This window comes from Acartia tonsa, chromosome 9 (genome assembly GCF_053477335.1).
Source record: "Acartia tonsa isolate MP-2025a chromosome 9, ASM5347733v1, whole genome shotgun sequence".
Taxonomy (NCBI): Eukaryota; Metazoa; Arthropoda; class Copepoda; order Calanoida; family Acartiidae; genus Acartia; species Acartia tonsa.
This window is the reverse complement of record NC_137268.1, coordinates 27,009,321-27,033,372: the sequence shown is the minus strand read 5'-3', so window position 1 is coordinate 27,033,372 and position 24,052 is coordinate 27,009,321. Positions and strand designations below refer to the sequence as shown.

Below are 24,052 nucleotides of genomic sequence, written 5' to 3'. Positions count from 1 at the left end.
GGCGGTTGGCCTATACCGGAATAGCCCCACCGGTGGGGCTATTTCGGTCAGTTGACTTTGGGGGGGTGGAACACCCCCTTAAAATATTTTTTTTTTAAATTTTAAACTATGAGTAGAAAACTGAGGTCATTAGCTTTCTAACAGTACTAGTCGCATGCAGATCAGACAATTTTTTGACAACATTTTCCCCATTTTAAAAAAGTCGGTAAAATCGCAAAAAAAAACATCAATTTTTTTCATGCAAACTTTTAAAAAAAAATCATACTTTTTATTATATGATTAGGTTTTTTTAAGCTTTATACATAAATTAGAGGCAATTTCTGATTCGCAGGTCTTGGAATTTCTTGAAAAAAGTGATTTTTTCCAAAAAAAATTTTAATTTTAAAAATCCTGCCAGTTTTGACAGCAGTTTTTGATACAATTTTTCTTGTCTCAAATTGGCTAGGATTGACCTACAAGGGTGGTTAAGGTGTCTAAAGATGCAAAATTACATGCCTGACAATTAACTCGAAATGATATAGGGTCTAACTCTAATATTTCAACACATTTTATGCAACAGGAATTTTGAAAATGCAAAATTTTGAATATGTACTCTAAATCTTGGAGATAGAACCCATATCCTGGGGAGTTTTTGTTAGGACATGCAAAGAGCTTTCTATAGACACCTTAAACACCTTTCTAGCTTAATCCTAGCCGATTTGACATAAAAAATCCAAACCGCGCAAAAATCGCGAACACCCTCTTATACGAAAAAGATGCAAGAGTTTCATATGGAATTTAAAATCTTCTAGCGGTCTTTCCATTAGACATACCCCTTCTTACATGAGCCAATGCAGCTGATACATCTTCAGGCAAATATTTAAGGCGTTCCTTTGGGTGATATACTCTTCCCATTACTATAAAAATGTGAATGAAAAATTTTAAATGTCTTTACAATTTGAAAAGCTTAGGCAACAAAACATGACATAATACAAGCAGTAAAATGACTAATAATGTACATCTAACAACAGGCAAGGGAAGGTTAAAGCCTTTGTCATGCATTGAGGTTGTTCATGCTTCCAGATCACCTGAAAAAAAAGTTAGGGTATTATAAATTTATAAATACAGTAATAAAAAAAAAGTAAAAAAAGTGACCGGAATAGACCATATTTTTGAGACGAAAAAAAAATTATGAAAAAATCAAGTTAGAACAACGCCTCCAATTGCAAACGATAAATCAATGCCATATCTTTCATTTTACAAAAACCCGCGGGTCAATAGGACTTACCATTTTTTCACAATTTTAGATTGAACATGGCCTATTTTGAAATTTTTTTTTTGCAAATTTTTTGCAACTTTTTGAGGGCAAAAAATCATAGAAGGAGTGATCTGACAAAAATTTGCTGAAGTAAGAAATGAAAGTATAGGCAATAAACTACAACTTTGCTTTTCTGAAGATCTCTCGCAAACGTTTAGAACACCGTTAAAAAACGGGTTTAAAAAAGTTGGTCGAGTGACCGGAATTAGACCCCCCTACCGCATTTACCCCGCGTTACCCTAGATACTTTTGTCAAATCTTCATTGGTTGATACAAACCTTAGAAACTTATTAAAACCCGTTTTTAAATGTGTAGATGTTAACAACTTTGTTTTCCATGGCTTGTTTATCAAACGTTTGGAACAGCATTAAAAACGGTTTTTAAAGTTTCTGTGGTGCTGACCGGTTTTCCCCCTATGACCGTAAATACCCCACGCAACCCTATCTATAGAAATAAGGTAAATTTGTTGATAATAAATTATTATATTAAATGTGAATTATTTTATCGTCCCTTGTCTTATCCCTTAAGATCCCTGTATAAATACGGGAAATAAAAGTGCTTATGTGGTTTTCCTCAAAGAATTTTGTATGTTCACAATTTAATAAGTTAATAAAATAATTATCTTATCCATTTCAAACTTTACCATAAAGAATAAAGATCCTTTGAAAATGAGATATCATGGGCGTATCATTTAAGTCTTATGTAGATAAAAATTATTAGTTGAAAAGTATGGAAATCAAGATTTTATAAAAATACAATATATTTTAAGCCAACGAATGCGAGAACGTTGGGCACTTAATAGCTTCATTTTTCAGAATGTTATAGGTAATACAATGCAATGCAAGAGTAGATGCGCTGCTAAATAGCTAACCATTCATGATTGGAACATCTATAAAGAAGATTTGCATGTAAAAAGCAAGAATCTTCAAATTTTCTCCTTGGTTGCAATGAATACAAGTAAACACTTAGCTTCAAAACACTGTACTGCATTAAGGAAGACTCATAAATTGCACACTTTATGTAATGACTACCTCAACATAAAGCAGGTTCAACTTAAGACATAGGTGAAAGAACATAATAAGTTTGACTAAGAAATTGTCATAGAATAAGGAGGAATAGAAATGAAAACCCTAAATATTTCTGGGAAATTTGAAGGAATCTTTGACTTGCGCAGTAAAGACAATAATGCTAAAGTACAAATCACAATGACTAGTTGGACAAAATTAAAAAGTTTAATTTGTATCCAAATCCAATAGATTCGGTTTAAAATTTGGTTTTATATAGTGTTATACAATTTTAATCTTTAGAATAAATTTATATCTTATTCAGTAAGGCAGGTAATCTTAGACCCTTAATATCAATGGTATCGTATAAATAATGATAAGTTAATTGTTAATGTACACCTTGTTTTGATAAGTATGATTGACCACATTTATAATTTTTAAGGTCAGCCAATTAGGTACAACCCCTTTCCACCCCCCCCCCCTCCCCTACCGCAAGTTAATGTATGGATGTAGTTGCTATCATGTATAGATCAGCTGTTTAAAAACAAACATAAAAGCGCAACCTAGTTTTATAATATAAATACTGAGACCAATATATTTTGTAAATTTTCTTACATAATTTAATTTTTTAAGGCTTAATATGCACATTAAATTCATTTTTAATCCATTGTGAATAGGGAAGGGAAAGCTGGATTCTTGGCTACAAGGCTTTTAGTAAATTATTGCAAAAGGAATTTATTTTGAATATTTTTTCGTAATATTTACTAAAATCATGTTATTTACTAACAGCCTTATAGCCGTTTTGGTCTTTCAAAAGTTCCAATTTTACTTCAGGCTAGCCAGGCAGAATCTTCTACCTGGATTCTATTCTATACTTTATCTTCTTTGGAAATTGTCAACTCAAACTGTAGACTTTGTTTTGTTTTTAAAGATATGTATTTCATAAAGAAAAGACATATACATACAGAATTACATATTATAGTACGAGACTTTTATTTACATCAACATAGCTTAGTAGCTGGAAATTAATCAGAAAAAACAGGAATCACTGTGTTATTAAAAACTCAAGAAAATCAGAGATAAAATTAGTTTCTTGCCCTGCATTTTGTAACAGTTTGAAGGAAAATTGGGTTAGGAGAATTGTATGGGCATGCAGGTTGTTTTTATTCCAATTTGAAATACAGTCTTCTTTGCTTAATTTGAGTGATTTGTCTTTTGCAGCTAAAATAAGATTGGATAGTTGAGTATATACATTTAACGAGAAATCATCATAATACATATTAAATAGGTAAAAGCTTTCTTTTAGAAAAATAAATTGAGGTTGTCCATTATTATACTTAATATCTAAAAAGACAGCTAGTTTATGAATAAAATAAGAAGGAAATAAACAAAAGAATAATGCATGATCTGTATTGCTTTCTGTATTACATTTGTTGCAAATATTTGAATCGACTAATTTGAATTTAAATAGTTTATTTTTGCTTGGTAGTGTGCGATTCAATTGTTCTAGATAAAAGTTTTTGAAATGTAATATAATTGGTAAATTAAAAAGTTTCTTAATAGTAAGTTCAAAAAGTTCCTTGTCAGGAAAGAACAGTTTGTCTCTTTTTCTTGTCATTATAGAAGGTAATTCTATGTCAATTTTAGATTTATACATTTGTTTGAAATGAAAAGAAAAGAGTTTCTTGTTCTTTACCAACAATGAACTAAGTGGGTTCAGGAACAGCTTGGATTTTTGCAGGCTGAAACTAGTAGCAGAGAAGCAGGGCTTGAACGCATCAACCACTTTTTGTAACTTGTTAATTAGAATTAGATCATGAATTGATTCATGTATATTGAGATCAAGAATTGGTAGATATAGAGCTTTGGCACCAATTTTTTTGCATTCTAAAATTGAAGCTATCGTGAATTTTTTTGCATTAGAAAGAATGTGTTTGTCATTTTTAGTAAAGGGTGTAGTAATATTTGCAAAATTGGATGTCAGAATGGGTGAAAAAAGACATGTTGATTTATCATGTTCAAGATTGTAGAAAAATTCTAAAGCTTTTTCGAAATAATCGCCGCCCTTGCAAGGATAAAGTTCTTTGAAAGTTTTTTGATATTTAGTAAGAGTAAGAAAACTAAAAGTCTTTAATAATGACTTAATAGGCATGTGTTTGTGTGTGAAAATTAAGCCTTTAAAAATAAATTTTTTAACTATGATAAATCCCTCCTAGAACCTATGTGAAGCTTCCCTGAAATGAAGAAATTACACAGTCTTTTTAGACAAACAAACAAAAAACCTTACTATCTTATATTTTGGGATTAAAGAAAAAATTTGTATGCCACAACATAAGCTTGAGCTGGATGCTTTTTTTTTGTATAAAAAGGTACATTTTTGGCATGGTTGTTTTAAAGTGGAAACATTATCCAAGTTACACCTGCTAAATATATCTTACTTAACAGACATGAATATAAGAGGACAGAGGTTAGAACAGGAGGCCCTTTTGGACAGAGAGAGAGAGAGAGTGAGTGGAGAGGGGAGAGAGAGAAAGAGGGGGAGGGGAGAGGGAAAGAGATGAACGAGGGAGGGAGAGAGAAAGGTGAAAAGAGAAATACTGATTATAGACACAAACTATACTTTGACAAACAATGACGCTAACATATTGTAATTATAATTAGATATGTACTTAAAAAATTAATATCTTTATGTAATAACCCTTCAAATACTATCTTAAGTCTATAGGAAGCACAGCATTAAGAAATTAAATTCGTTTTATATGAAAGAAAACAGTATCATACAGTCAAAATTATACCTATTTTAGAATAAATGGTTTTTGCAAAAAAAAGTGACTTAGCTTACTTGCTGTTGGTGACAGGCAATGTCAATAAAGCCCTAAATATGACATTACATACACTGTTAAATTCATATGGTATATCTTCAAATGCCATATAAATATCAATTCTAGAAAATATCTAACTCAATATGCCTTTCATAGAAACATATAAGTAGAGTTTACATAATATATAATGTATTTTCTCTAGTATATAAAAACATGTATATTATACATATGTATATAGTATGGAAGTTAGTTTGAGAAATCAGCCTCCAAAAGACGGGGAGTCAAACCGCGGTTTGCTTAGAGACTTCTGGATGGTAGAAATAAATGTGGTTTCCCTACCTCTCGTCAATTTGCTTGCCAGAAAGGACAGAAAAATAAATAATATGTGTTTTTATACAGGGATCTAAAGGGATAAGACAATAGCCGATAAATTGTTGTACATCCCCAATGATGATGAACAAAATTACCCCTTCTTTAGATTACAATTATTGGTTGAAAGGTTTGGACACTCAATTTATTGAACAAACCAATCAAAATTGAAGAAAAGTCTCCAGAGCCAACGAATAAGAAAAAGTTTTCATAAAACTTTGGGGACAAGTGTAAAAAACGCCCAATGTACCCTTCCTTTTACTGTATTTATATTTAAGTAATTTTCCAACGAATTTATATGCAATTTTATTTAGATTTACAAAATTAAGTTCTGCTTATTAAGTTCTGACACTCTACAAGTGATAATGTTAGTTGGTCCTAACGTTTGATTTCAGAACTTCGCTTTTATGGATGTTGCCATTCTTGTTTCTTTATCTTTACATGATAAAACGTTAATTAAGTTGGGTAATAAAAATAAAACAATATTGTTATATTAAGATGATGTTTTGATAATCAACAGATAGTTTGCTGTACAGAAACTTTATTTTGGCCGTCAGTGTGTAATCTGTTCGTGTGATTTTCTCAATTGATATTTAAGATAGACTGTTGACTTTTTTTGTGTTCATACAGGCGACAACTTACTTTGTCTGTCAGCATACCTGCATTACTTTTCAAAATCTTCAGTGGCACCAAAATAATAAGATCTTCATGAAGACCTTGATCTTCATTTTTTTCCGCGTATATAAGGGTAATTTTTTTCGCGTATAAAAAAAAGGTCATAGGTAGATGTTGTATTCAAATGCTCTTATTAAGTCAAGCTGTTCTTAATCATGGACCATTTCATTATTATACAATGGGTTATCATTAAGAAAAATAACTTAATAAGATTATTTGATTACAACTCAACACTCAACTTAAATAACCCTGTTTATGATTGTATAATGGGGGTGTAGTTCCACTACCCCTAGGAAGCTCTGTCTTTTGCAAGTAGTGTCTTTTACAAGCTGTGTCTTTTCTCTTACAAGCTCTGTCTTTTGTGGATTCTGGCCTTACAAAAGACACAACTTGCAAGAGAAAAGACAGAGCTTGTAAGAAAAGACAGGACTGCAAATGAACCTGTTTTTACAAGTTCTGTTTTTTCTCTTACAAGCTGTGTCTTTTCTATGCAAGTTTTGTATTTTAAAAGGCCAAAATTCACAAAAGACAGACCTTTTAATAGAAAAGACAAAACTTGCAAGAGCTTGTAATACAACCTCTGTCTTTTGTGATTGCAAGTTGTCTTTTCTCTTACAAGCTCAGTCTTATGCGGATTTTGTCCTCTCAAAAGACAAAACTTGCAAAAGAAAGACACAGCTTGTAATACAACCTCTGTCTTTAGTGATTGCAAGTTGTGTCATTTTCTCTTACAAGCTCTGTCTTTTGTAGATTTTGGCTTCTCAAAAGACAAAACTTGCAAGATAAAAGACACAGCTTGTAAGAAAAGACAGGACCTGTTTTTGCAAGTTCTGTCTTTTCACATACAAGCTGTGTCTTTTCAATGTCAGTACAAGACAGAGCTTGTAATAGAAAAGACAGAACGTGCAAAAACAGGTTCATGTCTTTTGTGAGGCCAGAATCCACAATAGACGGAGCTTGTAATAGAAAAGACAAAACTTGCAAGAGAAAAGCCACAGCTTGTAATACAATCTTTTCGTGTCTTTTCTATTACAAGCTCTTTCTTTTGAGGATTTTGGCCTCTCAAAATACACAACTTGCAAGAGAAAAGACAGAGATTGTAAGAAAAGACAGGACCACAAATGAACCTGTTTTTGCAAGTTCTGTCTTTTCTCTTACAAGCTGGGTCTTTTCTATAACAAGCCTTTTCTCTTGCAAGTCCTGTGAGGCCAGAATCCACAAAAGACAGAGCTTGTAATAGAAAAGACACAGCTAGTAATACAACCTCTGTATTTTCTCTCACAAGTCGTGTCTTTTGTGAGGCCAGAATCCACTAAAGACAGAGCTTGTATTAGAAAAACAAAACTTGCAAGAGAAAAGACACAGCTTATAATACAACCTCTGTCTTTTGTCTTACAAGCTCTGTCTTTTCTCTCTGTGTCTTGATAGTTTAAATACCGGCACCCCAAGCAAGGAGAGTACTACCAGATGCCTGACTGACACCCTGGCGAAGACTAGACATTGATATCTCAACCCCTACTCCCGTAGAAGAGCACCAAAGACAAGGTACCAGCACTAGTGCTAGTGTCAAATGCTATACAGTAGTCAATCTGACTGTAAGTCAGACTACCTGTATACTCGCTCTGGTATCTCGTCTTTGGCAGACTACTAGCGGAGCTAGGGTTGAGATATAACTTTGTGTGATCATTCTTGATGGCATTTAGAGCATCTTTTATTAAAGCAAGTTTGAGCTGGGTCCACTCCTTCTACCGGTTAAGGTTGCCTGACTTTGGGGCACTCATATGAGTACTTAGAGTGACTTTAGACTATGGGTTTAAATGGTATCCATAGACATCAAAATAATTTCTGTATCTCATCTGTGGCCTGAGCTCGACCTGTTTTGTCAACCCTCAGTAGCGCTTTTCTCACTCCCAACCCTATCCCCCATATACGCAACCCCTATACAGTACTCGCTCCGATTCCTAGTCTTCGGTGCTCTACCAGCGGAGGTAGGGTTGAGATAATTCTTAACGGCATTTAGAGCATCTTTTATTAAAGCAAGTTTAAGCTGGGTCCACTCCTTCTACCAGTTAAGGTTGCCTGACTTTGGGGCACCCATACGAGTACTAAGAGTGACTTTAGACTATATGTTCAAATGGTAACTACTAGTAGAATCTCATAACGAATTCATAGACACCAAAAGAATTTCTGTATCTCATCTGTGGCCAGAGCTAGACCTGTTTTGTCAACCCTTGGTAGCACTTTTTTCGCTCCCTACCTTTTCCCCTGTATACACAACCACTATACCGTACTTGCTCCAGTACCTCGTCCTTAAGCTCTACCAGCAGAGGTAGGGTTGAGATATCAACACCAAACTTGGTGTGGACATTCTTGTGTGCTAGTAGAATTCTATAAGCTCTCCGTAGACACCAAAACGATCTCTGTATGTCATCTGTAGCCTGAGCTAGACCCGTTTTGTCAACCCTAGCCACTTGAACACTATTGAACACCATTTCGTAGTCAATGTGACTACTAGTATGCTTGCTCCAGTACCTCGTCTTTGGGAGTCTACTAGGCTGCCTATAGTAGACTCAGCTTATCCAAACTTTGTATGTGGTATCTCAAGGCATCATAGATCATATCACGTCGAAGTGAAGTGCCCTCTCAGACAACTGTAGTCAAACCGAGGACTCTAAGCTGAAATCTTGGAAATACTGGTGTCAGCCTACCATTTTCAGGGTACCCTAAGGGCAGTTTAGATTGACATTAGACTATGGGTTCAAATGGTAACTTTTAAGTACTCTAAATGCTCAGCATGGCAAGCTAAACAACTTTTATAAAAGCCTTTTGGACAATTTTTGACTCCTTAGGGGGGTTAGTGACCCCCAAGACAAGAACCGAGAAATTTTCGAAATTTGAGTTCTTTTATGAATATTTTTGCCCATAAAATCAGTTCTAGGCAACCAAAACCACTTCTCAAGTGTTTTTGGTGTCAGGGAACTATGCTGGTTCATATTAGATAAAAAAAATTGCGATGTCAAAATTTTGACCCAAAACCCAGATTTTGAGATTTTTAGTCTCCAACTTTGGGGGGGGGGGGGGGCACCCTCCCCTTGAAAGTTGAACTAGAGACTTCCCAAGCTGAGCTGTGTCTGAGCTAGGAGGTGCTCAGACAAATGCCCAAGAGTATCTGTATCAAATTTGAAGTCATTATCTCAACTTTAAAACGTTTTACAGCACTTTTACGAAAACCCTCCATAATGGCCATTTTTGGCAAAAAAAAAATGAAAAAATCATTGATTTTCATCAAAAATTATTTTGTTCTAAAAATCATCATAAATCATCTCAATGGACCCAAAACTAAAATTGAATGCCTTTGGCCTGATCAATTTTTTTTGATTTGAGATATGACTTTACCAAGCTAGGAGATGATAGTCAGATGCCTAACAGACACTATACAAAAGACTAGAGGTCTATATCTCAACTGTAGTCTGACTTGTGGCTTGCCAAAGTCAAGACTTGGATTTAGCACTAGGCTGGCAGCACCCTTCAGATTGACTACCAGTGTCTTCAGGACGCCCTAAGTACCCTCTAGAGTGACTTTAGACTACCATATGTGTCGATTTATCTCTTCAACATGCGAAGAGCTCTCCGTAGACACCTTAACCTCCGCTCTAGCTCAACTGTAGCCCATTTGGTCAGGGTTGTCATATTGGGCACTTTATTTGATATTGGGCAGTCCAATTGCCCAAAAGGGTTTTGGGCGCCCAAAAGTGGTTTTGGGCACCCTTTTTGGGCAAATGTTTATAAATAGCCTAAAACCATCTAAGGACCTATAAAAGCTCCACTAGAAAGGAGAACCATATCGGTTCAATGGTTAGCAGAATCCTTTTTTAGATACAAAAAAAGCTTACTAATCTATAAAATACACCCGCCCCATCCCCCTCTTTTTTGCCCACCCCCCTCTTTTTTGCCCATTCCCCTTTTTTCACCCCCCAAAACGGGGGGTGCCTATATCTGCCCAAAAGGACCATACGCAGAAAATATATGGTAAACCTTAAATTAACAAGACATTACAGAACCTCCCTGGACAAGTATTTATATTTTATATTAAGTTTTACTCCTCGAAAATTTTCTTTAATATTATGAGTAGGCAGCAAAATAGCCTTAAATCATACCAAAACTTATTATTTTAAATAAAATAGCCTAAAACCATCTCAGAACCTATAAAAGCTCAACTGTAAAGGAGAACCATATCGGTTTGGCGGTTAGCAAGATCCTTCACTGAAAGAAAAACCATATCAGTTCAGCAGTTTGTGAAATCCTTCTCTAGATACAAAAAAGCTTACTAATTTATATAATAGTGAATATCACCCAAAAAATAGGTCCGCCCCCCACTCTTTTTTTTCACCCCCTCCCCTTTTTCTCCTCCCCCAAAAGGGGGATGCCTAAAACTGCCCAAAAGGACCTTATATAGGGCGGCCTAAAACCGCCCGCCCAAAATGACATCCCTTCATTTGGTGACTTGCCAAAGACGAGGAACCATGTTGAGCACTTGTTTTCTGGATCTGCAGTTACTACTCCCGTCCTGCTGAGACGGGTTGCATATGGTAGAATCATCATAACTCAACTCTTCGTCAAGCTAGAAAGGAGTTTAAAGGACGCCTGCAAGAAATACCATGCTTTAACTGCTGAAAGACTGCCATAAACAGACCAAATACCCCAAATTTAAAGCCTTCAGCTTAAATAACAAAAAAGTTCTAGGCATTTCAAAATAGCATTATATGTACAATGAAATTTTTGAAAGATTTCCAATGCTCATAAAAGAAAAACAATATTAAATTACATTGCCTAGACACAAAGGGGGGGTTTTTAATGCAACCATCTCGTAATCAATGTATAAATGGCACTTAGAATTCAAATTTTGATCTGAAATTATGCATGAGTAATCCTTGGTAGGTCTTTTTTCCCTAAATCGAACAAAAAGTTGAAAAAGTAATGGCTAACGGCTCAGCCGTTTAGCCGGTTTTTGGCTATTTTTAGGGCAAATCTGTCATAAATTACGTAGCAATCAACTTTTTGAATCATATTTAGGCTTTAAATCATGTGAAATGATACAAAAAAAACATTTATTAGATTTCTAGTACCAGCAACTATCGGCTAGAACCGTTTGAAAACGTTTTGGAGTGGAAAAGAACATTACATGGAGAGAGGTTTCGTGATGGATTTCTCTTGAAAATACCCAAAAAATCGCTACACAGCTGAGACGCAAGCCGTTAGCCGCTACTTTTCCAACTTTTTGTTCAATTTAGGGAAAATAGACCTACCAAGGATTATTCATACAAAATTTCAGATAAAAATTCGAATTCTAAGTGCCATTTATACATTGATTACGAGATGGTTGCATTAAAACCCCCCCCCCCCTTAATAACCTTATCTTTGTCAGAAACTTAGATTGCTGGTAACTGATTACATTTTTACAAAAAAACACCACATTTCATAGTCAAAATCTATGAAAAAAATTTGATTTAAATTGCATTTTTAACCCATTAGTACCGAACCAGGCATTAAAACCCGGTTCCGAAAAATGGAAAAAAAAAAACTGTTTCCGGCTTCATAATTGCATCATTCTCAGTATGAATCCCCCCTCTACTACTCTGGCTTTCATTTCCCCCTGGAGCAGGCAGTTTAGCTTACTTCCGTTTGCTGGTATAGCTCAACAAAATTTGAAAATCATAAACTTTTTTGTTTTTATAGTAAAGTCGCTGATTTTTTTCATGATATCTAATGTTTATTGACAAGTACATCTATTTGTGAATTCGTTTTATTCAAACTATCATTTTTTATATGATTTTTTATTGTTTTTTTACACCCTATTATGACCCGGTTCGGCTTGGCCATAAATACCCGACAGTTTTAATTACCGATTTTTATTACCCGGTTTTAACTTTCAACCAATAAAAGTAACAGTTTACGTCATTAGTAAGGGTTTGAGCCACCCTAATAACCCTAGTAATCTCTATATGTGTCACCCAATAGTTTTATGCTCGTTTTCTGATATGTAACACCCAAATTTTATATGTTCTTTTTTTGTAGTGTGTGTCTTTTAAACCGGGTTTTTTTAACCGAAAAGGGTGGTACCTATAGCCAAAACACTAAATTTGAAATAAATCGCTTTGTATATTACTTGTAGCTCTATAGATTACATGAGGTTGTGTAGTTTTCAATTACGGATTGTATCAAAGTTCTAAAAAGTGTTCATCTCACTTTGGGCGTTCAAAAATTATATTTTTCGATTTTTGGTCGAGAAAACCGGGTTTTTACTACAAAACCGGGTTTTAATGCCCGGGGAAACTGTCCAAAAGGGGTCATGATGCCTGGTTGGTATTTATGGCCAGGCCGAAAAGGGTTTTTTTGCAACTTTCCTGTGCATGCCACTAGAGCAAAACAAAAAAATTGGAATTCCGTTTTTACCATTATAAAGCTTCCCTGAGATTTTCAGCTCGATCGGCCCATAAAAGTGGCGCTCGGCACTAATGGGTTAAACAAAAATCATAGCGGAAACAAAGGGGGAAACTAATACAATCTCAGCTGTGATTGGTTGAAGTCGAGATACCGGAGTCCAAGTTTTTGGAGTACCACGGTTCAGGGCGCCCTAAGTGCTCTCTGATATGTGATATGCTCTCTGATACCTAATGGTGCCCTGTACCAAGTTTGGTTAAGCTAAGTTTTCTCTAGGCTGCCTGGTAGACTGTCAGTCTGTAGACATTTTCTTTTTTTTTGCTATCCTTCAATTTTTTCTTTACACTAATCTCTTTTGTATGACCAATTATATCTCTCATTGTATGTTTGTCCATCCTTAATCTTTTTTTGGGATTTGCAACTCATGAATATTATCATATTTGTTCAGTGATAATATAGACGGTTTAGAAGCCAAAATAGAAAAACATTAGGTATTATATGAATATATCTCTATAATTCTGGCTTATTTAAAAGTTAAGCAAATAATCAAACCGACGACTATATTATAGAGTAGCGTTGCAACTAAAAACTATAGCATAATATATAACATCAATCATAAGTAAGAGAAAATCATGATATATGATAACAATATCTCCCGTCCACAGAGAAAGGACATTCATTGATAATATATTTTCTTAGTATCGCAGCTACAGTATAATTAAGCTTATCTTGTAAACATCCCTTATTTCACATTAACAGCAAAGGACAAACGAACAAATCAACTTGAAAATTCGTCGCTACAAAAAAGTTTACTAACATGTTACTTGAATAACCAAGGATGACAACATCCTTAAGTAGCGAAGCTCATTTGTAAAATCTAATAAAGTACAAAGCTTAATAGACGGAAGAATACAGCAAGTTACAGAGTTGATCTTTTGTTATGGGAATCTTCAGACATCTTTATTTAATAGCAGCAATGAACAACATTATTGGCAACGTCCATTGTCTTAACCATTTACTTCTTTGTAAAATACAGACTAGAAATCAAAGCAATCTATCTCTAATAGCACCTAGGACAATTCAATTTGCCATGAACGTCTCTGACACACATTGACGGAAATTTAAAACAATAAGAATTAAAGAGTTGCTTTGCTACAAAAAAGTTTTAAAAATAAGAATCTTCACACTTTTAGACAAATTTGAGCCAATTTGTCTTTTTCTAAACTTTGCCTTTTTAGTTCAGAAAAAAGATAAATATATTTAAACAAGATTATCTTTTGCTCTTACTAAATTATCCTAATAATAAAAAGAATCTCTGTAAATCTCTATGCATGTTCCTAAATAAAACTAAAATTGAAATTAGGGAACCCTCCCTCAAGTGCCCTTAGAGGCCTCTGAGGGCGTAACCGCTAGTATTATATAAAGAAATAAGTTTTTTTTTCTGGACCTTAAGATTTCAAAAATTCTTCATTCTAGGGAAGCTTCACATAGTTTCTGTGATGGTTTTAGACTATTTTGTTTTCAGGTTTAAATTTTGGGATGATCTTCAGTTATTTTTCTAGCTCCTTTAATACAGAGCTCCTAAATGCTAGGGGCGTAGCCGCTCGTTATAAAAAGATAACTCTGCTCTTGTGGCGTTACCACTATACGCTTGGGGCGGGCCAAGTAGTCTTTCAAGCGTTTCTAAGATTTATTTATCCCCCAGTGACCTATCACTGTATGACTAAAATACAATCGTTATATTATCACTTGGATGTTGCATTAGATTATTATGTACTCCAAAGAAGTTATATTCGGAGCTGTCTTAAATAGATACCCCCAATCCACCCCCTTTACCCCATCTCCTCCCTCCAACTTGATGAACGAATTGACCAAAAAATAAGGTCCATATTAGCAACTTAAATTGACGACAAATTCCCCATTGTCAATATATCTACATATTCTATATCCATTGAAATAACCCAATTTACCCTTCCAAATTAGTCGAAACGCTTAAAATCAAGATAGATGTACAGATAAAAGAGGCCATACATTTAAGTAAAAGAATAAAGGAGGCATGAGCTATATGTAACTCTGCCCACAGGGTGGGACCCAGTCCCGATTTTGTAATGGAACATTATATGGATTATACATCTAACCTATACATTTATTGGCCATTCAGTGTAGTAAGTTTAAAAGCTCTTATATGTAAGGATAACAATTCGGTTATGTTATCAAGGAAAGTATGCTTTAAAGGGTAGCTAAGGGGGGCCCGTAGGGTAAGTCTTTATCTCATAAGGGTTAGGTGACTAGGTCTAACCCATATGAGATTTAAACATAAATAAAAGGTTTTTTGTTAAATACAGGCAAAATCAATGAGTTCCGAAAGTTTGTAAGCCAACTAATGAAAGGACGTGTTTGTAAAATTGTATGAACTGTATAATTTACAGTCCAATGTCCCCTTTCTCTCTGATACAAAGTCATTAGTTAGGTATCCGTTCAAACACACCAAATGTAATATGTATGTTAAATAAGATCGCACAAATGCCCGCAACCAATCGCTAGTATTGTTGCAGGGTATTTTCGGATTGCTTTAGACTTAGACAATTTTAATATTGAAAATATTTTTTTACAAATATTTGCTGTTTTTGACAGAAATCCATAATTATAAACGAGTTTCAATTTAGTCGGCGACTATCTGATTTAGATGTCTTTAAATTACTTGAGAAAATGGACATTTAGTAGAAATCAACTTAAATATTTCAAATTAGCAGCTTAAAAGGGGGGGGGGGGGCGGATAATTTCCTATTTTGTCCAAATTATTTCAGTATCTCAATAATGACGCTTAGAATTGAGAAAGAAAAGAATAAGTTGGCTATTTGGAACTAACACTTAATTATGGTGCATTATTTGCCAAATGTACCACTTTTCTGCACTACCTCTCCGATTTTGTTAATACTCTATATTTTGGTCCGTTGGGTCATTCAAGGATGCTGGATGGCAAAAAAAAAGTTTCAGAGTCCCTGGATGTCTAGATATCTAGCTATCTATGAAGGTAGGTAACAAAAATGTAAAAAACACCCATTTTTTCACAATTTTAAAAATTAATTTTTTCATCAATCTTACATCCAATCTATACATTTTATACACCAAAATTATCGTTTATTCATGTAAAAAGCGCACATAATGCTATTTTGGCCAAAACTCTAATTTTACAGGGTGTCCAACAAAAAGTGTATTTTGGATATCTAGTGTAATACCCAAAATACCTGTCCGAAAAAAATCATTTTTTTTGGCTTAAATCCTGTGTTTTATCTGTGTGCATATGTGGTATATAACGGTTTGGACCACCCGGGACTATAAGGTTGTCAAATTTCACTTTGGGACACCCTGTAAATGTGATTTTTGCGTCTGTAGAGCTAAAACTTGGTCCAAATTGGCTATTTTTTTCAAATTACTCTAATATGTGTCTTAGTATGTTTGGCCATAGTGTTTTCTGACCAGATCAATATTTTCATATTTTTTGGACACCCTGTATTTTCAAAAAAAGAGAAAAAATTTTTTTGTTTTTTTATAAATTTTTTTTCTATTTTTAAGTTACTTAAAACTGTCATATAGATACAGATTTTGACTAATAACAATAATATTTGCCTATTTTACAATTTTTTACACTTTTGGGACACCCTGAGCATGTTTTTGAAAAATGATGGTTTTTGCCCAATTTTGGGGGGAAGGAGTCGTTTTAGAGCCATAGACTATTTCTTCAATTTTGTAGAACTTTTCAAGACACATCATTTGTTATTTATGCAAAAACCGCATAAAACGAACCGTTTTGCCGTTTTTCACCACCAAAGGCGGAATTTTTTTACGTTTTTGCCGTTCCGGAGGTTGTAATGGGCATTTGTGGTAAGAAAACGTTGATTTATCAAGATCCCTCTTAAATACTTATTTTTAGGTAATTTAATTTACTAAATTTCATATTAAGTAAAATTTTTTGTGCAGCTAACCGTTTTTTGTCGAGATGGATTTCAATTGTTAAAACAAGAAAATGAAGTGAATATAACATAAATAATTGCTATAACATAAGTTATTAAAGAAACACAAATCATGTGCATTTGAAATTCCTTTTGACAAAAATCGGTTGGATATACAAAAAAATTTACTTAATATGAAATTTAGTAAATTAAATTACCTAAATAAAAGTATTTAGGAGGGATCTTGATAAATCAACGTTTTCTTACCACAAATGCCCATTACAACCTCCGGAACGGCAAAAACGTAAAAAAATTCCGCCTTTGGTGGTGAATAACGGCAAAACGGTTCGTTTTATGCGGTTTTTGCATAAATAACAAATGATGTGTCTTGAAAAGTTCTACAAAATCGAAGAAATAGTCTATGGCTCTAAAACGACTCCTTCCCCCCAAAAATGGGCAAAAACCATCATTTTTCAAAAACATGCTCAGGGTGTCCCAAAAGTGTAAAAAATTGTAAAATAGGCAAATATTATTGTTATTAGTCAAAATCTGTATCTATATGACAGTTTTAAGTAACTTAAAAATAGAAAAAAAATTTTAAAAAAAACTAAAAATTTTTTTTCTCTTTTTTTGAAAATACAGGGTGTCCAAAAAATATGAAAATATTGATCTGGTCAGAAAACACTATGGCCAAACATACTAAGACACATATTAGAGTAATTTGAAAAAAATAGCCAATTTGGACCAAGTTTTAGCTCTACAGACGCAAAAATCACATTTACAGGGTGTCCCAAAGTGAAATTTGACAACCTTATAGTCCCGGGTGGTCCAAACCGTTATATACCACATATGCACACAGATAAAACACAGGATTTAAGCCAAAAAAAATGATTTTTTTCGGACAGGTATTTTGGGTATTACACTAGATATCCAAAGTACACTTTTTGTTGGACACCCTGTAAAATTAGAGTTTTGGCCAAAATAGCATTATGTGCGCTTTTTACATGAATAAACGATAATTTTGGTGTATAAAATGTATAGATTGGATGTAAGATTGATGAAAAAATTAATTTTTAAAATTGTGAAAAAATGGGTGTTTTTTACATTTTTGTTACCTACCTTCATAGATAGCTAGATATCTAGACATCCAGGGACTCTGAAACTTTTTTTTTGCCATCCAGCATCCTTGAATGACCCAACGGACCAAAATATAGAGTATTAACAAAATCGGAGAGGTAGTGCAGAAAAGTGGTACATTTGGCAAATAATGCACCTTATATATTGTAACCAGCGGCTACACGCACCCCTAGAAGCTACTGTAACATAGGCAATTCAGGGAAGTGTTAAGTGGGAGAAGTCGACCCTCTAATTAAAATTTTAGTTCTATAAAGAAAACATTTTTTTTATTCTTTGGAGGGCAGAGGCACCCTCTCCAAAATTACCCGTATACCTTCCCTGGACCTTTGAGAAACCTCATTGTAAAGGAGAACCATATTGGTTTAGTGGTTGGCGAGATTCCTTGATACAGACAAACAGACATCTTGTTACTTTCATATAAGGATTAGAACCATGAAATTTGTACAGGGTTGAACAAAAAGTGTCTCACCTTTATTTTATGAATATTTTCTAGCATACAATTCATGATGGCGGAGGCATTGAGGGCGGCTGACCGGCGTGGCGGCGGTGTCAGAAATCCTTGCTTCTTCATTCTGAAAAATAAACAAGTAGTTAGGATCAGTTTGACAATCAGAGCGTCAGCATTCAGGGATTTTTTTTTGGATAAGATCATTAAGGATGCAGTCATGTACTGTACACCCCCAGTTGTGACACAAACTTTAAAAATGAGATTCAATTTATGATACTGCTAGATATTACCAACCAATCAATACTTAGGTATTTAAATCATTAAATTTTTATAAACCAACAAATGAGAGAACGTGTTTATAAAACTTTGGGTACTAAAAAACTATACAGTTTCCTCACTCCCTGTAAAGATGTCAGGATGACAATATAAAAATCCTGCCGTTTAGGAGAACATAAGTAACACACAAACATCCAAGTATCTAAGTGTGTAAGACTAAGAAGTTCCAAATTAGATTTGTCCATAAAAATGTGAAGACTAAGACAATAAAAGATTAAATCTGAAAACAGAACAAAATAGTTTAGATTACTTTATATCCTTCAAAGAGTTAAAAATGTGTAGGTACAAAAAAATACTAAGTAGCCTAAAACCTTCCCATAGTTCAACCTTCCTGAAAATTGTAGAATTTTTGGTTCAGTAGTTTACTAAATCTTTCGGGACATACACACAACCTAATACTTTATAGTATAGGAAAGTCGGTTGCGCCCCTAGTATATAGGGCCTCTCTCTTTAAAGAGGTAGGAAGGGGACAAAAAAAAGCTTAAACAATCCCATGGCTTAATTAAAATATAAAATCAAATAGGCTAAAACCATCCCTATATCCCCATAATTCTGTACTTATCAAAACTTTAAGCTTTAGACAAAAAGAATCTTACTAGGTACTTTATATTGTAGAAGGATGTGAGATTATTTTGCTTTGAAACATATAGTTTATAAAACCTCTCATGTATTTGGACATTCTATGTAACTAAATCTATTATCTAGAGTGTTTTTTCTTCAGATTAATTTTAGAAATTTCCTTCCATTTTATTATGTTAAAGGTTGCCGGTTGTTTTTCTTCTTATTTATAAATTAATATTTTTGATTAATTTAAAACATTTTCTATCAGGTATTATATCAACTGGTAGGATATTTTTTTTAATTTTTATTTCAATATTGGTAAAAAAGATTTAATACCATTTTTTATGATTATTCAGTATGGCTGAGAACTGGTTGTAATCGGTATAGAAGCGATACTGGAAAAGAATAACCCCACTTATTGAGTAAGTTTGCTACTAATGCTATTGGCATCTCTGTTTAAATCATAGAATGGTTCCTGTTTAAATCAAGTATGGTTCCTACTGGGTTATACCGACTGATATTAATCTATTCAATCCACGGGTGGAGGGTCATGTAAATTGATCAAATTACACTACATTAAAAATACTACATTCTAGTAAAAACATAGAAGTCCAATTAACATATTCTTTTGCGACTTTGAAACTTTTTATTTTATCTCAATAATGTCCATTTAAAAGTGGCAAAAAAACAAGGATAACAACATCCTATCCCCTATATCCCTAACATAACTAGATATTAATCTCTAGTGTAATAATAATATGTATAAGAACAGATATAAACAAATAAAAAACAAGGATAACAACATCCTATCCCCTATATCCCTGGCATAACTAGATATTAATCTCTAGTGTAATAATAATATGTATAAGAACAGATATAAACTAATAAAAAACAAGGATAACAACATCCTATCCCCTATATCCCTGGCATAACTAGATATTAATCTCTAGTGTAATAATAATATGTATAAGAACAGATATAAACATATAAAAAACAAGAATAACAACATCCTATCCCCTATATCCCTGGCATAACTAGATATTAATCTCTAGTGTAATAATAATATGTATAAGAACAGATATAAACATATAAAAAACAAGAATAACAATATCCTATCCCCTATATCCCTGGCATAACTTGATATTAATCTCTAGTGTAATAATAATATGTATAAGAACAGATATAAAGCAAATAAAAAACAAGGATGACAACATCCATAAGTTTTGCATCAATAATATAAAAAATATATTTTTTAATGAAAATTCCTATTTTTCCTATATTTCGATAACATTTGCATTCAAAGAACTTCAATATTCTACCAGGTAGTTTTTAAAATATTAAGAATTTAATATCTAACTCTTAGGATTATACCTACACTTTTAAATGTGTCTCATTTACGCCAAATAAATTTAAATTGTGCCCAAGTACGTACGGAATTACCCTATAATCCTATTTATAGAAAATATTTACTTTTAAAACTATAATTACATACTATATTTAGAAAATAAAAACTTGGATCTATCTAAAAAATAAGTTTAAGGAAAACAAATAGGTATGAAGAAAAATAATAAAAACCTGTTTTATTGGAATGGCTTAAAGTATAGAATTTTAAAGATACCTAATTGACTTGGGAAACGTAAAAGAATTAGAGAAAAATACCCTGTTAACAAACAAAAAAAGGGCTTCAGTAAACGATTTTTTATTTCTTTTCCATGGAAAACATTATTTTTATATCGTATTCTTTCAGTAGTAAAATCTCGTACAGTTTTACACTAATAGAATCTCTATTTTATTTTCCTATTTTAAACGCATGTTCAATTTTAGAATTAAAAATATTTTTGCAAATAGCGGCTGTCCCCCGAGCATTTAAAGGGATTTCATAGAGGGGAAGGGGGTGTAACCCCGCAATCGATTAATTTAAAATATAAATGAAAAGTATAAAATTAGGCAGGTAAATATAATTTTCAACGGCCCTACCAAAGACCTATATCAAGCCTTCCTGAAAAGGCATACCTATGTATAATATTTTGAGCTTCATAAATGATTTTCAATAAATATTCTACCTCTTCGAATATAGAGCCTCTAAAGGCTAGGGGCCACAGTTATGGAATCTCGACGACAAAGATTTTTTTATCCAATCTTGACAAGTGGGGTATTTTTGGAAAGAGGAATATATATAGAAAACGCCTATGAAAATTAGAAAATCCGCAGAAATCATATTTGCAAGTTATTTGCAAAAATCTGCAATGTTAATTTGCAAAATTAATTTCATGCCTTAAATGACTTATTTAAAAAGAAATCTTTTTATGAAATGTGTTTATCTATAAGTTTAGAACATACTTAGGGCAAAAAAAATTTCTTTAGTGTTACTTTTTTCACCTTATATATGAAAAAAGCAGTTTCTCACATTTTATGATAAAAAAAGGTATAGGAACAAAAAATATGTTTTTTCTTGATGTAAACACAATGATTGGCATAAAATCTATCATCCTAAATGTAAAAATCAGATATAGAATCCTTTTTAGAGCAAAAATAGTGCAAAAAGTAACCTAGACATTTTTGCAAAGTATGAAAATCTGAAGAAAATAGTTCTTTTTGATTTTGATATACATATCAGATAAATGTATATAAAATTAGTGATCAAAAACTATAAAACAAGTTTTAACTTTTTCAACCCTATCATTGATTAAAATGCACTTTTAGGTTTACTTACTACCAAAGTGGCACATAAAAACTCTTTTTATTAAGTTATTAAACAAAATAAATTCAAATCAACAATTAGGCGTTTTTTATAATGCACTAGACCATTTTGTAGTTGGTTTTTTGGCATTTATTTTGTTTAATTACATCATAAAAAGAGTTTTTATGCACTACTTCGGTAATTCTTAAACCTAAAAGTGCAATTTAATCAATGACAATGTTGAAAAAACTTATAAGATGTTTTATAGTTTTTAATCACTAATTTTATATACATTTATCTGATATGTATATCAAAAGCAAAAAGAACTATTTTCTTCAGATTTTCATACTTTGCAAAAATGTCTTGGTTACTTTTTGCACTATATTAGCTCTAAAAAGGATTCTATATCTGATTTTTACATTTAGGATGATAGGTTTTATGCCAATTATTGTGTTTACATCAAGAAAAATCATATTTTTTGTTCCTATACCTTTTTTATATCATAAAATGTGAGAAACTGCTTTTTTCATATATAAGGTGAAAAAAGTAACACTAAAGAAATTTTTTTTGCCCTAATTATGTTCTAAACTTATAAATAAACACATTTCAAAAAAAAAAAATTTCTAAATAAGTCATTTAAGGCATAAAATTAATTTTGCAAATTAGCATTGCAGATTTTTGCAAATAACTTGCAAATATGATTTCTGCGGATTTTCTTATTTTCATAGGCGTTTTCTATATATATTCCTCTTTCCAAAAATACCTCTCTTGTCAAGATTGGATAAAAAAATCTTTGTCGTTAAGATTCCATAACTGTGGGGCGTATCTGCTAGTGTAACATATAACAACCAACAGACATCCTACTACTTAGTACACAGGAAACACACTTGAATATAATAAAATCATGATAAAAATAACAAGTATTATTGGAAGTCTGCACCCCTTACATCTAGGGGTTCTTAGGTAAGTAGAAGAAAATAGCCTAAATCCATCCCACAAAATGATATAGCCTAAAACTATAACTGGACCTTTGTGAAGAATTCCATAAACGGAGAACTCAATCGGTTCAGTGGATGGCGAAATCTTGCCGTATACAAACAGTTTATAAATAGAATTCAGATTTAATTTGGGTGGTATAAAGGATATTTTAATTTTTCTATCTCTGTAAAAATTTCACTTTGCATGTTATAATATAGAAATACAAAAAAACAAGAATGATATCCTTTTGAAAGATCACAGCTAAGGACAACAGAAGGGCAGATAGACAGACAGACGGACATCGTTCTACTTTGTAAGTAGGGTATGCAAATATGAACGACCACCGATTCGTCTTTAATTAAATTAAATACATACAAATGAAAGTCAAACACAGCATATTATAGAGAAGACTCGCCACAAAAAAAAAGTAATTTATAAAAAGACAAACACAATAGCTTAACAAGGTAAATAAAGAGATAGGGACAATTATAAAGATAAATATTTTTCAAGTATGGCTTCTAAACCGATTAATATCCGCTGGATTAGAACTGGTTGTCAGTCATACTGAAAATTTATTCATACCATTGTACAGACAATTTTCCACAAATAATAAAATAAAAAAGATTCAAAACAATACAAGATGTGTTAGATCCGGGGGCCTGCAGGCCTAGGTTTTAATCTTATACTTTTCATTTTAATGACCTCGGAAAACCTCCTATAATACGATGCGATAAATAACTAGTTTTGTATTTTATATGGATTTGTTTTACATGGATTTCTACATCTTAAAGAACACTTTATACTACTCCACTGTTTTTAGACATACCTAATCGTTTTTATTTACAGAAAATATGTCCAAATATCGCTGGGTAAATAATATAAATTGCAAAAAAGGCCTCACGTTTGTTTTGAGTACGAAGAGATTACATGTGTAAATTTGATATCCTCCCTAGAGGAACAAGGACAATGCGACCACCAGCAAATCTGTCAAATATTGTAGTTTTGACAATATTTGATATTTTCAATCAGAGAGAGAAAAGGGACAATGGGCTGTTTTTTTACACTAGTACCCAATATTTACAACAACGTCTTCTTATTTTTTGGCTTAACAGCTTTGGGGACCTTTGATTGGTTAATTCATTAAGTTGAGTGTTTAAATATTTCAACCACTAATTCTAATATAACGAAATGGTAAATTTGTGTATCATCATTAGAAAATTGTAGTTTCTACCAAAGAAAAATTAAAGATTGTAAACTCCAAAGTTCTTGATTGTTTAAGAACCAACAAAACAAACATATTTTATTATTGATCAAAACTCATGATATCAACAATACAATTTCACCATATGAA

The 24,052-nt window shown here is 32.8% G+C and overlaps 1 protein-coding gene across 1 annotated transcript in view; it reads right to left on the bottom strand.

The window, feature by feature from the left end:
* Positions 1–24,052, bottom strand: part of Hers (Histone gene-specific Epigenetic Repressor in late S phase) — a 142,703-nt gene that overhangs the window by 73,972 nt on the left and 44,679 nt on the right. The window contains exon 4 of the mRNA XM_080171013.1: positions 18,168–18,270. Within this exon, the coding sequence (XP_080027139.1) occupies positions 18,168–18,270 (103 nt within the window). The remainder of the gene's footprint in view (positions 1–18,167; positions 18,271–24,052) is intronic.